Source organism: Botryllus schlosseri, chromosome 1, assembly GCF_051294905.1.
Source record: "Botryllus schlosseri isolate E-star chromosome 1, Bs_hap1, whole genome shotgun sequence".
NCBI lineage: Eukaryota > Metazoa > Chordata > Ascidiacea > Stolidobranchia > Styelidae > Botryllus > Botryllus schlosseri.
In genome coordinates, this window is record NC_137236.1 from 20,932,848 (window position 1) to 20,947,229 (window position 14,382).

A 14,382-nucleotide genomic window follows, 5' to 3' on the forward strand; every position below is an offset into this window, starting at 1 on the left:
GCTCTGGGTCTGCGTTATGTTGACTGACGAAATAATTTTTGAATTTTAGAGGAAATTTTATATGAAATTCTTTTCACTCGACAATGTTTTTGCTTCGGGATCGTGTTACTTAGATTGAAGATGCTTTGTGGCCCCAGACAATTGTCTCGCGGGGCCCAAAGGACAGCAAACGCTAGTTTGAGAACCACCAACTTTCCCAGGCCTGATATGGAATCATGAAATACTTGGAGGGCCCGATTCCTGAAACGATGTTATTCGCGTAATTATCCATCTATACACGGGATAAACCGAATTCAATATAAACTTCAAGTTTGAAGTGTATAGACCAAAAACAGTATTTATTGAATTTATTAGCGTAATGTACTTCAACAGCTGTTGAAATGAATGAGATATCAGTGGTCGATCAAAGTCATTATCATGTAAGACCGGAAACTGTGCCCGGGCCGGCCCGCATGCCATTTGTTGCCCGCCGCTAATGCATATAGTCATATTTCAAATCCATTATTTATATATCGGTAGGAGTGATCGATTAGGATTACGACGACCTGGCATTCGGTAAATTATGGTTTATTTGTCCATACCAGATTGCAGTATAATATAATTACTCGCATTAAAACTCGGATCATCGTATTACTTTAGGTGTATGAAGCTGGTCACACAGTCATTACTACGGAAGATTGCGATGGAAAACTCTGTTTGGACCGTTATGCTTTCGACAACTTTCTGGAGAAATCCAATATTGGTGATAAAGCTTTTAGCATAATTTCGATATCCGGACCTGCACGGCAGGGAAAGTCTTTCTTGATGAATCTCATACTACGTTACTTCGATAAAGAGGAGGTATTTTCTAGTTGATGCTTAATATCCGTTTCATTTCTGCAGTAGACAACGTTCATTGAATGAATATAGTTTGCAAAAAACTCCCAGCACATGCAACTCTTCATATCTGTACATTCTCGGCAAGTTTCATCGAATGTGGACCCTTACTGATCCCCGCGGACCCCCGCGTTATTTTTTTTTTCAAATTTAACCCTATTATCGTGCAACCGTAATCCTTCTTGTGCAAATATAACTGTATAGGATCAGTTATAAACAGTAACAAATTGACTTTCTTGATAATAATATCAAATTATTTACCTAAACATTGAGTAGACTTATATTATTTCAAAGCGAATTCTCTAGCTGCATTTCTTTAATACGTGGTCATGTCTGGCAATTCCGCGCCTTCGATTTGATTCAATCAAGTGCCGAAAATCCATTTTCACAAAAGTAGGTGGTGGTTATTGTAATAAAAACGGGAAAAGCTTGCTACGACACCTTTAAGTATGATCGCAACATATGTGGCAATAGCACCAAAATAGGGAAACAGATTTTTTAATGAACATATAACGTCCAGCCTAGTTATTTTTATATAGCAGCTCATCTTGAAGATATTCTGAAATAGCGGTTATGTATATCGCAGGTGAAAATGATATTTTAAAATATTTCGAAGCAGACATGGGGTAATCGCGATTAGTAATCGTAATCGATTACGACGATCACAGCATTTTCAAGTAATCGTAATCGCAATCGATTACATTCGAAAAAATCCCGAAGTAATCGTAATCGTAATCGATGGTGGATTATACCACTGCGCTATCTCGCCACACAATTACCTACATGTAGAGCTGGTCAGCACCGTAACTGCCGCACCCCAAACCCCCCAATTGGGGGGGGCCCGAGCTCGAAGGGGGCCCCAAATTATTTCGTGAATTAGCATAAATTATAGAGTATTTTTTGAAAATTTATGCAATTTTTTCCAAAATTTTTCGCGCTGCGCGCGATTTAAAGTTGCCAAATATCTTGATTATTTGGTACTCTTCCCCCAAGAAAAAACACGCAAGATTTATAGAAATGGACATATCGGCGTTGGCCATTAATACGCCACTACGCACCAAGATATATAACGATTTAGGACTTATTACATGCGACTCCAAGAAGTGTGCCAGAACGATCGGCAGCGCGAAAATCTTAGCCGAAACAGACTGCCCCTACGCAGACCGAAAACTTCGTTATATGTACAAAATAATAGGTTTAATTGTCCATAGGCGCCTAGATGACTGGCGCCATATGTTGCTTCCTGTCTTGGCAATCTGAACCTCAGAAGACAAATACCATCCAGCAGGAAAAAAATATATGCCTGTGAAGAAATACCAATTTGAAATCGTGTGCGTCTTTTAGTTTAGTACGTTTGAGCGATTCTATATTTTTGATATAGCAGACAGGAGGTCACGAAATAAAATCATGTAACGAAGTCATACCAACGGGTCCGGCCGCCCGAAGATGTTTAATTATTATTTACGGGCACTACAGTTTCCGGTAAATCTGATAACGTGAGCAGAGAGGACAAGATATTGATAGCAATATATTAGCAATTCCCGATCTTATTGACCGATTGTATCATGAATTATCGAAAATTTTCGCGCTTCGAGCTGGCTCACTAAACAGTGCAGCTAAGTTCGTGGCAAAAGCGAACACTGTGATGAGGGGGTCGGTTTATCACCCTATGAGACCCCCAAACCCAAGTTTTTGTGGGGGGGGGGCGAGGCTGACGAAGTGCTGTTTCGTTCCTGCCAACGGGTATACGCCCGAAGATGTCTAATTATTATTGGGCGGTCCTACGTTTTAAAACATACCTCGCTCAGCTCTACCGGTAAATCTGATTACGTGAGCAGGGAGAGGATCAAAATTGATAGCAATATATATGTAATTCCCGATCATATTGCCTGATTCAATCATGATTTTCTGAAATTTTTCGCGCTTCGCGCGTCTAAGCGGGAAAAACTGATTCACTAAACGGACACCCAATGCAGATGTAAAATAGCGTCAAAAAGCGGACAGCCAAAGGGGGGTCTGGGGGGCGAAGCCCCCCAGAAGTTAGGTTTATCACCCTATGGGGGGTCCACGGCCAACGTTTTGGGGGGGGGCCTGACGAAGTGCTGTTACGGGCCTGGAGCTGGTGGTGCGTAATTCATAATTATAACCTCTGGTATCTTGTTATAATTACTTTTGTGTATGTTGTTAATTCGTGACCTCCGGTTTGTTATATAATCAAACGATATTTTAGTGGCTCAAGCGTAGCAGACTAGAAGAAAAACTTTCGTGAGACGCACAAACAAATTGTTATGTCTTTATATCTGACTGCATGTCTAGCAACTCAAGTTGTAAATTACCATGGTCAGTGGCCACATTAACTACAATAGGACATGAAAACATTTTCATCATGGGGAAAAAGCATTCATTCCATCAATGCGGCCATCGAACTTAACAATCAAGTCTAATGATCCATTGGTTTGATATTCAGATAGCGCTGTAAAACGTGTTGCAACACCACCTGCACTTAATTAAGTCTGATGATGAGCAGACTTAAATTTGAGTGACGATCCAAACGCATTTGAGTGTGAGCATACTTTTTGACGTGAGTTGAGTAACGAAATCGTTGCTGAGTAGTGAATCACTACTCGACAGCAAAGGAATTGGTCTCCACCCTTAATTAGAAACTCCAGATTCCAAGCCAAGCAAGTGTAATTTTTGAATCAATTTTTTTGTTTGTTCCAAATTGATTTTAAAATTTTTTTGTTGGATTTTCTAACGTCAATGGGAGCCGCAAGTAGGCTAGCTCGGGGCCGCGGTTGGGAATCACTGATATAGAGAGGATTTTCAAGTTAATTAGATCTCTCAAAAATACTCTATAACTTATGTTGGTTTACGAAATAATTTTTTAGGACCCTTCGAGCTCGCTCTCCACCCTATTGGGAAATTTGGGGTGCGGCAATTATGGCCCTGGCGCGATAAATTGAGCTCTATAAAAATGGACAATGGTACATTATGACGAAACAAGCAAATGACGCATCTCTTTTAAAGGGAGTTTGTTATCTCATTAGGCCTCTTCAGCGCAATCCATATTGTCTTTCAACATAGCTTCCAAGATGCAAAATAAATATAATCGTGAGTAATCGTGATTACTTTTCCAATGTAATCGTAATCGTAATCGACTACTTCCTGATTTTGCTGTAATCGTAATCGTAATCGTAATCGCAATCGATTACAATCATGAAGTAATCACCCTATGTCTGTTTCGAAGTCACCTGTCACTAATGTTGCATTCAAAACAAAAGGTGTTTAACACTCTTTGTTTAAAACGTGTTTTAAACTGTGTTCTAAAGAAATTCGCTTTATTTTTCAAAAAAGCATTGGTTTAGAACACTGATAAAAGCATGTTTTAAAGAAAGTGTTTTTAAACAATGTTTGTTTTAAATGCAACCCTTCTTGGCACATGAGAGCCAGGTACGTACCTACGTCCTACATGCTACGCTGCTCGACCTGCGTTCCGTGTTTCACATTTTACACATTATGTGTCGCGAATGTAGATACCACGTGTTTCGCCTTCTAGCTCAATCGAACATAAAAAGTTCATAGCAGTTCAATGATATTTAGATAGAAAGATTTAACTTCGGTTACTTGTTGCAAATTTTAGTCCGTACTGATGGTATTTATTATTTATTGTACTAACTATTCTCGGGTCGTTCGAATTAATTAAAACGAAATTATCATAATCCTTGAAAGAACGAAATGAAGTCAATATGCTGTCATTTGTCCCGTGTGTATAGGCTCAGGCCTGCATATCATCAACTACACCCGTATTTCAACCAAACGTTTGTTTGTTTGAAGTGTTCATCATGTTTGTCGACTACTATGGTCATTTACATCAGACCAATTTCTTATTTTCCCCCGTAACTGCCGACTTGTAGCACGGCCCACTTCTAGGTTTTTATAAGACACCGCTGACACGGATGATATGGCGAGGAGGAGCATAGGTGAACCTCCAAAACTGTAGGAATTCTGGAGTCGTCCTAGATGGGACCAAACGTTTGTTTACATAATGAAAATACTGTTTTCAAAAGTACGTTCATGATTAACGTTTATCGAAACTAGAAGAACTTTTCGGATGTCACTTATTAAGCGCTACCGGCACGATAATGAAAATTAAACAGGTCTGATTGAATCCAAAACCAAATGGAGAATTTGGACGCAATATTGTCGAATTTATATATAACATGAATGGAGCAAGCCCCGAACTACTGCTATATCCTGCTATGTAAATTGACTGAACACCATGTACTGGTGAATTGTGGGTAGTCAGCTAAGTGATTTAGTTGGGGTCGCATTTGAAATAAGCATGTTTGAAACCAGCCCTTGTATAAAACATATTTTTATTGTTTGGTTTAGGCTATGAAGTCTCGAATATTCAAATGTGACGCCACAGTCAAATTACATTGGCAAAATAACGAAACGAACTATAGCTGTTGAACCGACTATTTTTAGGGTTCCATCATCACACGGCTACATCGGGTGGAAATTGTCCGTAGGCTCATACAACGTGTTTGCTGGAAAGTATTTAGAAAATTTTGGCATACTTTTGCTACTTAAAAATGTTTTTTTAGAATGGCCTTCGTTTAAAAGACTGTATTTTAAACAACCAAATGTTTAAAATGAAGCCATAGATTTAGTGCAGGAGCTTATGGAAAAGCGGATACTGTTTAATCATATTTTATTCGTGATAGGCTTGTAGTATTCTATACGAATAGATCTTTGTATGAATAACTATGCTAATAGTCAAGATTAGTTTTTCAGCCCAATATCTAGTGTTCGTATTCGCGTATTAAGTTATTATGTGGAATTCAATATGTCGCAAATAGTCCGTTAGGATAGTATAGTGGCTGTCTTTGCGGTGCATATAGGTGCAGTAAACGGCGAACAAAGATCCGCAGAGTTGAATTTAAACAGCAGAAGTAACGGCAGTGGTGATCAACATTCAACAGTCGTCCGTACAGCTTCGATATCCCAGAAGCGATAGAAACCGTCGATATTACAAATTTTCGGTTCCCAACAAATGGCAAGCGAGAGCCGTTGCAGCAGTTTCTGATGAGAAACGTCATTGCACAGCATTGGCAGATGCAGTAGTTATTCGGGACGGCAGTTACTGTGCAGGTAGTCTACCTCTCCTCAAAAAGTTATTGAACGGTTCCATCAGCATCGCCGTAGAGTGGAAGAAATTAAAAAGTGCAGGCTGCCTACAGCCAGAATAAGGGCATGCCAGATGGAAATAAAAACTTAGATGAAGTCATCAGGTCTCCTGAAAAGAATAATATTATAGAAGATTTGTTTCACGAGTTAATGTAACAAAATTCAGCGGTTTGCCAAGTAGGCCGCTGCATCGCAAAAAGCTTCCAATTTGTGAAATACGAGTCAAATCTGAAAGAGCTGCGATAATTTTCAATAACGCTGCAGTAAAATATTCCTCTAAAAAGGCGTAAAATTTGATATGCTTTAAATGTTAACTTACTCTTCCATGTCCAAATGTAATAATATCGTTATTTTGTAAGTGTTTACATCATTTTACAAATCTCGGGGGCTCTATTGCTATTGTCTCCTATACGTCCCATAATGTCTAACAAGGTTTGAACTATGTTCTGCCAATCGTGCGTGATATATTGAAGTTTGGTCCACTTGAATTTAGTTAGTGGAAGTAATAGCTTGTCAACCGCTTACCACATGGGCAAAATTTCACAGTGTGTCATGGGATTACGTCAAGACTCCTCCAAGAAAGTATTATCGGCATTTTAAAAAACACTATATTTTTTATTAAATTGTAAAATTATGACGTAATGGTGAATATACTTTGCAAAATAAAAACATGTCGTATGAGCCTACGGATAATTCTCACCCGATACAGCCGATGTTTACGATATGGCATGGTTGGAACCCTCAAAATAGTTGGTTCAACAGTAGATAGATATATTGTGAAAGCAGCTATATTTACCCCATATTCTCAATAGTCAATGTCAATCCACTATGACGTCACAATTGAACATATTTGACGTCATCAAAAACATGTTTTAAACAAGGGATTTGTTTCAAACGTGTTTGTTTTAAATGCAACTCTAAGTATAATTAAGTAATATAAAGCATAGTTGGCATTGCATTCATCGTATTTTACGATGCGTAATTGATAGTCAAACTTTTGTTATCGCAGGTGGTAATAAAAAACCAATTACTTTACCAGTGGCACGTACACAATCAAGAGACTACCGATGACGGAAAATACATGATGAACGCATTCACAGTGGATTCATCTCCAGCCTGTGTAACAACGGGAATTAGACTCTACAACCGCACATTTGAAGTAGAGTACGATAAAAAGCCGGTATGTTGACCTATTAAACTATATCTTATTTCGACCTCGGGCCATTTGTTGACAGGCACAACTATCAAGTAGGGCTGGGATAAATACAGAACACGAGTGATTCAATTTTGAGTTTAGTATTAGGCTTCGAGCATATTGGAGTATTCGGTATGACGTATTAAAAGAATAAAGATGTGGAAAGTTCAAATATGCACCTCTTATTGCCTGTGGCTTCCAAACTGGGGTACGCGTGCGAAATGATTGACGATTACTTGAAGATGACTCACAGTCGTCATGATATCGACAACGTTGGTCGCACAAAGCATCAGTGTTGGGATCAAGTCACTACCTTCGAGTCACGAGTCATTTCGAGATATGATACAATTCAAGCCTTCGCCAATGTTTGAGGAGTATATAAACCAGTGGCGGCTCGTCCTATAGGGCAACTGGGGCATTGCCCCACCTAAAATTCTGTTCAATAACAATTCTTTACCATTTATAGACGCACAACAATCTACATATACCAAAATCACAGCGAAAATCGTATTCTTCTTGTCCTTTCGCTTGTAAATGCCCATATATAGCGAAGTCTCTGCGAAAATCGAATTCTCTTCTGTGTTTTCGCTTTGCGAATGCCTAGCCGGGGCATGCCCCGGTAGCGCTCATAACAAGCTTTCACTGTCTATTCTCTCAAAGCCGCGCACAATAAAGAAACGGTGATTTACTCTCTACTATTCATAAAATTATCGAGCAACCGGGGCACAATAGCTCTGTGCCCCTAAGGTGTGATGAAACAATCGTATCTATAGCTGAACTCGGTTACCGTCATATGCGTTTAGTCGACCTTTGCTGGTATAGGTCGATTTTGATGGTGTTTCACACCATCAAAACTCTTGAAACTTGGTATGTCATGTCGTGATGGTGGTATTTAACATTGCTCCAGGTTTCAGGGTTTCTACTTAAAGTTTAGGGTAGTAATTCCGTTTCCGAAGTTGAGTGTGTGCTGATCCGTCATGCATCGCAAACAGATTTTACTCGAAAGCCGGTATTGGTATCCATTGATTTTGACGATGTTCAATACTGAGATCGGTTATGACATTTGGCACGGTAAGTCTTAATGTTAGTATCGAACGCTGTACCAAGTTTTAAGTTTGTCACTGAACTATGTTAGTGGTAATTTCGTTTACTAAGTCGAGTGAGAGCTGACTCGTCATTTATCGCTAACAGATTTTACGCAAAGTCGGTATTGGTCTCTATTGATTTTAACGATGCTCATTGCCTAGATCTGTCACGAGCTTTTGCACGGTGTGTTTTGATTTTAGTATCGAACGCTGTGCCAAGTCTCAAGGTTGACACTCAATGATTAGGGCAGTAATTTCGTTATCAAGGTCGAATATGGTAGATATGTGCTCAGATCTGACACTTTAGCCTACAACGCATTGCGGATTTCACGCAAAAGCCGGTGTATCTGTGGTAACGTTTTAACTGTGTTCCATACTGAGATAGGTGACGAGATGATGATATCATTCTCATTTGCATTCAAATATTTACTTTGATATTATATTCTACAATGTCAATTTCACCGTGAAATTGTGGCCTTCAAGCCATTTGCTTACAACCCCCTGTCAAGCGCGATAGCTATTTCGTTTTCGATGTCGGCTAACAGCTGATCACTTGATCAGCCTATTCCTCAGTAAATTTTACGCAAAATTCGGTCTCTTCGCATTAATTTTGACAGTGTGCCATACCGAAAAGGGCCATGAGGCTACTTCTCGATGATGTCGTTTAACAGTGTACTAAGTTTACGGCTTTCATCCACGTATATATTCGGTAATATATTTTCCAAAGGCGATTTCGCAGCAGACCTATAGACAGTAATAAAACCATATGTGTCGTGTTACAGTCTCCAGTTTCAAGGCCAAAATCTCCTATGCTGTACCGAGAACCGAGTTTCCGAGACTGCTATTCTCTTCAGAATGATGTTTTGGATTCAATATGACAGGCCCAATGCATGAGATAACAATTGGGTATGGGTATGTGTCCGAACTCGTTGACCTTTCCAATTAGGCTTACGCAATATCTCGAGTTATAGTCATTTCCATTTCTGCAGATAATTAGTCAGGTCTAGTGCGAACATGAACCGCGTTGAATCTTTGTTCCGTACGCCGTTTACGCAGTTACCACACTTCAAGTCACAGCTCAGCGGCAGACCTCTCGTGGCACATACGCTAAAACCACTGTTGTCGGGAAATTCATGTTACCGTAACATCATTAAGATACTTGTTTACGTTGGAAAACGCCATTGTGACGTCATCTTGATAAAAAGTCGCTTGCAGCCCTTGCCCCACCACCCGATATTGTCACGAGCCGCCACTGATATAAGCTATATCCGAATTCAATTTCAATGAAACAAGATGTTTGGCCAAGGTAAGAACAGAGAACAGAAATGGACATTTTGCTATTAAATTACTTTACTATACTAGTTTACAACAACGTAAGCTGTGAGCTTCGATCACTGCGTTTGTGTTCTCTATTTATTTGTGAGAAAACAATGGAGAATCGGTAAAACATACGATCATTGAAGGATTGCTCGCTCTCACAGATTACGACAGCGTTTCGCGAACGATCCCAACTTATGGAAGATACAATGATTTTTATCGACACCGATTACTTGATGACTTCAAATTGACTCGTGAATGCTGCTCCGCGTCACGAGCCAATCCACATTTCCGAAACAAGTCAAGTCATTTTAGCAAAGTGACTCGAGTCAAGTCAAGTCATAAGAAAAGGGGGACGCGAATCTGACTCAAGTCAAGTCATGACTCGAGCCATCCTAACACTGGTATTTGTCTACCGCAAACATTACACTCGCCTTGCTATACACAATCCCTCGAATTCGACTGTTATCCAGATATTTTGATTTTTTAGTGTGAACATGAATTAAGGTGAATCTTTGCTCCGTGTACGTGGTTTAGGTCGTACTCTACAGGAAAACTCACCCGTACATATGCACCCACGTGTTTCGATAAAAATGAAGGACTGGCGAGAAATGTTCCCTTTAATTTTTGACGAGTCTTCGCGCACTCACCAAGTCACAGCGCAAACCTTTGGACAACAGTGCATAACGACTGAAAGAAAAGGTCACCACTTCGGATTTTTTGTGCGCAATTTATATTTGCTGTGCACAGAGACCGTGTCCGCGCTGCGCATTTGCGCACGTGCGCGGCTTATAGGGAACATTGCTGCCGAGTTGTAAGGATAAGTGGGCGTATGCCTTGCGTTCGCTTCTACTCTTTTTTAGTGAACATTGCTGATTCTACAAGCAAGAGCTCTATAATCGGAACAAACCGGCTATCGCCATATGAAGCATTTGGCAGGACGTCTTAAAGCACACCAAATTTCCAAAGTGCTCATGGATAGTGCAGCTACATAAAATTCTTGTGCAGAGTGAATCTCCTGTCCAGGCCCATTGTTGAAGATGCCGCAATGCTGAAGTAAAAGCTGACTTCTTAGGCATCACTAAATTTACCAACTGCAACAATCAAATTTCATAATAATTCCTAAAAATAAATATCCCTCGTCGCTTTACCATCAATTTCGACGAGGACTCTCTTAAACCTTTACGGTGTAAGCCAGACTGGAAAATGTATACTCAACGCCAGACGGTTGCTATATCTATATATCAGGGGCGAACCCATCAAAGGTTCAGGTTCGTGTGTACGCGAAGGTTATGGCGTCACATTGCTTAATCCAACCCTACATGCCAGTGAAGTGATATATTCATGTTCATATATAGAATATATATACCTAGAGACGACTCAGGTCACATGACTCCGCAATACTGAAGTACATGCAGATTTTTTAAACGTCACAAATTTATCAACCAAAGCAATCAAATGATATAATAATCCCATAAATTCAATATCTTCCGTCGCTTTGCCAATAATTTCGACTAGGAATTGAAACGGAATATAAGTTCACGTCTTAACGGCCGAGTCCAGACCGGAAAATGTTTTCGGCATTCGACTGTTGAACAGATTTATCCCGAGAGCCTGCTGGATTTTTACATTAGCCTAAGACCTATTTTTATATCAATTTCATTGATTGGTTGAATAATCATCATTCGCTGCCTACTTACATGTAAAGTATTTCATTCTTGATGTTATGTGATTGCGAGTCAAGCTCGCAACAAAGAGGAATTAAATATCCACAACCGCACGGCTGAAAATTTCGAGCAAACGTTTGTAACACAGCCAGGATTGTAACCAAGTCACAAGTTACCGAGTCACAAGTCAATCTCACTTTTATAGTTTTGACTCGAGTCAAGTCGAGTCATTTTCAATTCACCACCGAGTCAAGTCCGAGTCCAAGTCAGCGAAAAGAGGGTCAAGTCCGAGTCACAGTATTATGACTCGAGTCGAGTCCAAGTCATCGTGTTTACTGCTCTGTTTCTTGTAAAAGTCATGTTAAAATCACACTTTTATAACTCTATTTGGTGGTATCCAATGGTTTGATGTTATAATATACGAATTTTCCTCACTTTCAGCAGTTTCTGGTCGCATTTTCAAGTACCAGTACCAACAGACGAAATTCCAATAGTGTCTTGGCTTTGAAATTACAATGAACTGTCGGTCTTGGACGTCTGAGTCTCGAGTCAATGACTTGGCTCGAGTCTTGCGCAATGACTCGAGTCCAAGTCGAGTCAATACACAGATTGACTCGAGCCGATTCGAGTCATTTCAATATTTTGGAAAAATGACTCGACTCAAGTCGAGTCATCAGAAAATCGTGACTCGAGTCGGACTCGAGTCGAGTCATGACTCGAGTCATTACAACCCTGAACACAGCAAGTAAATTTTTTGGAATTGGCTCGTTTAGTATTGATTTATTTATGCTGCCAGCGCCTCGCATACGGTGGTATGAAGTTTAAATGCAAAGAATTTAAACCATAGATGTAATAATGACGTGCTAAATTGTGATGCATAAAAAAGGTTCACATTGCAGAACCTACCAAGGTTCGTTTGTGAACGTGAACCTCTCGATTTCTGAGGTTCACACACAGAACGTGAGTGTGAACATCACGTTCACACCATCCCTAATTTATATCCAGCGGAGTGAAAATTCGGGTTCTATACTGTCTACACATATTACCTCAAAACAAGTTGTATATTAGTCATCAGCTATATAGGGCTGGGCAAAATCGAGTACCAGGGTAATTCGATTCTTAATCGTGTATTTGATTCGAATCATTGGAAGTAGAAATAATTTTAAGACTTGAATGATTGTACCCAGTAGCAACATTACAATCGGAGGGACTCGTTTGTTATGTTACAATAGCCATATTCAATCAAGATTGATTCTAACGCCTGCTTGACTTTTTGCATTAGATAGCGATGCGTATTTTATATCAATTTCAGAAATAGATTGTTTGAGCAAGCACATCTCGCTGACTATAGTACGCTACAATTGAAGCTGTAACAGCATGGGGTAGTTATCGGTATCTGCTAAAAATGCTTATTGGTCACGCTCTAGTTATAATGCTTGATTGTTTCATAAAACTGGTCCCAATAGAAAGCTAATTTCGACCAATTATATTAAATAATATCGCCTGGGTCACCAAGTTATAGGTCTACCAATCACGTTGCTTTTTTCCTGTGCAGCACTTCCCTGTGTATGTAGGCTAAGCGTGGCGACTGGTGTTGCACCTATATCCGTATAGGTTAGTAAGCTAAAGTGAAATGTTCGTTAGATAACCGCGTGCATTCATCGCACCGCGACATACGACTCGTGACTTTTGATGCAATTTCGACGCAAATCTTTGTTCAGTGGTAGTATCAATTCCATAATCCCTTTTCGCGCCTGTAGCTACTATAATCTTCGTGTTAAGTATTCGTGAATATCTGAAATGTACGCTTCGGTGCCTTTTCTTTACATATCAAACATTTGCAATAATGATTTATACGAGGCACGGCTGAATTTGATTCTTGAGGTTAAGGTATTAGAATGATCAGAGTCATGAGTTGAATTGAGTCGGACTCAAGTATACCCCTTTCTTTAGGAATTGACTCGATTCGCTTGGCGAAGATTACTGGACTTGACGTGAAATGTGGATTGACTCGAAGCAAAATTTTCGAGTCATCTTCTAATCATCAAGTAATCGGTGTCGACTATAAATCGCTGAACCTTTTCTATGTTCGAAATGTTCTCGATACATTTTTGCGACTTGTGTGAGCTGCCTGTCATTTAATGATTGTGCATTTTACCGAGCTTCCACTTCAATAACTTACTTCAAATTGACTCGATTTGTGACTTGACTGGTGACATGTCTAGACTTAACTCGGGTCAACTTCTAAATTCGACTGACATGACATGACTGGAGTCAAAATGAAATGACTCGTGATGACTTGTAACAAGAAGGTAGTGACTTGTTCCCAGCACTGCTGTTAATCATGTCATTTTATCATTGTAATGACGTTTGATCATAATGTTTTATTGTAATGATATTAAGATGGTGATCATCCTTATGGACACGCAAGGGATATTTGGTGGGAAGTCACAGAAAAGAGATGACACTTTCTTGTTAACGCTCACAACGCTAATGAGCTCAGTACAAATATGCAATACTTCAAGGGATGTTAATATGGCTCTATTTGGTGCATTGGACGTAAGTCACATATCTTCATCGGTCGATATTTACAACCTTGCCTTTTACCAATGAAAAGCATATTCAAAATTTACTGATTTTTGTTTTCCTTGGTAAGTGCATGAGGAACTAGGTGTGAATTTTCTACTTCAATATGACTATAATGGAGTTGATTGTGTTTCCTACAATGTAGTAACTATATACCAGCTAGCTGTTACAGGAATGATCGACAATATTTTTCCTCAATGATATATAGCGATTGCTTTATATAGACAAGGTCAAATGTCGACCACGCCAACAACTCAGAAAGCATAACATGATTCCATTCAGTAACATCTCGCTGAAGCATGGAGGTTTAATTATGTAGTCAGATGCGTTCTTTTCATACGCCTCGGTTTAACAGAACTATTATCTAGTAGTACTAGTACTAAGTACGAGGAAGTCGTTATGCTTCGTCAAACTCTGGCTGTGGAGTCAGAATTGTTGCAGCCACGTAATACAAAAAAGTTCGCGT

At 39.6% G+C, this 14,382-nt stretch overlaps 1 protein-coding gene across 1 annotated transcript; it reads left to right on the forward strand.

Annotated features, from left to right (window-relative positions):
• Window positions 1–99: 99 nt before the first annotated feature.
• On the forward strand, window positions 100–14,382 carry LOC145444953 (atlastin-1-like). The gene is made up of 3 exons (XM_080323029.1): window positions 100–840; window positions 7,106–7,246; window positions 13,734–14,382. The coding sequence occupies exons 1-3, from the start codon at window positions 805–807 to the stop codon at window positions 13,941–13,943; spliced, it is 387 nt and encodes a 128-aa protein (XP_080179155.1). The 5' UTR covers window positions 100–804; the 3' UTR covers window positions 13,944–14,382.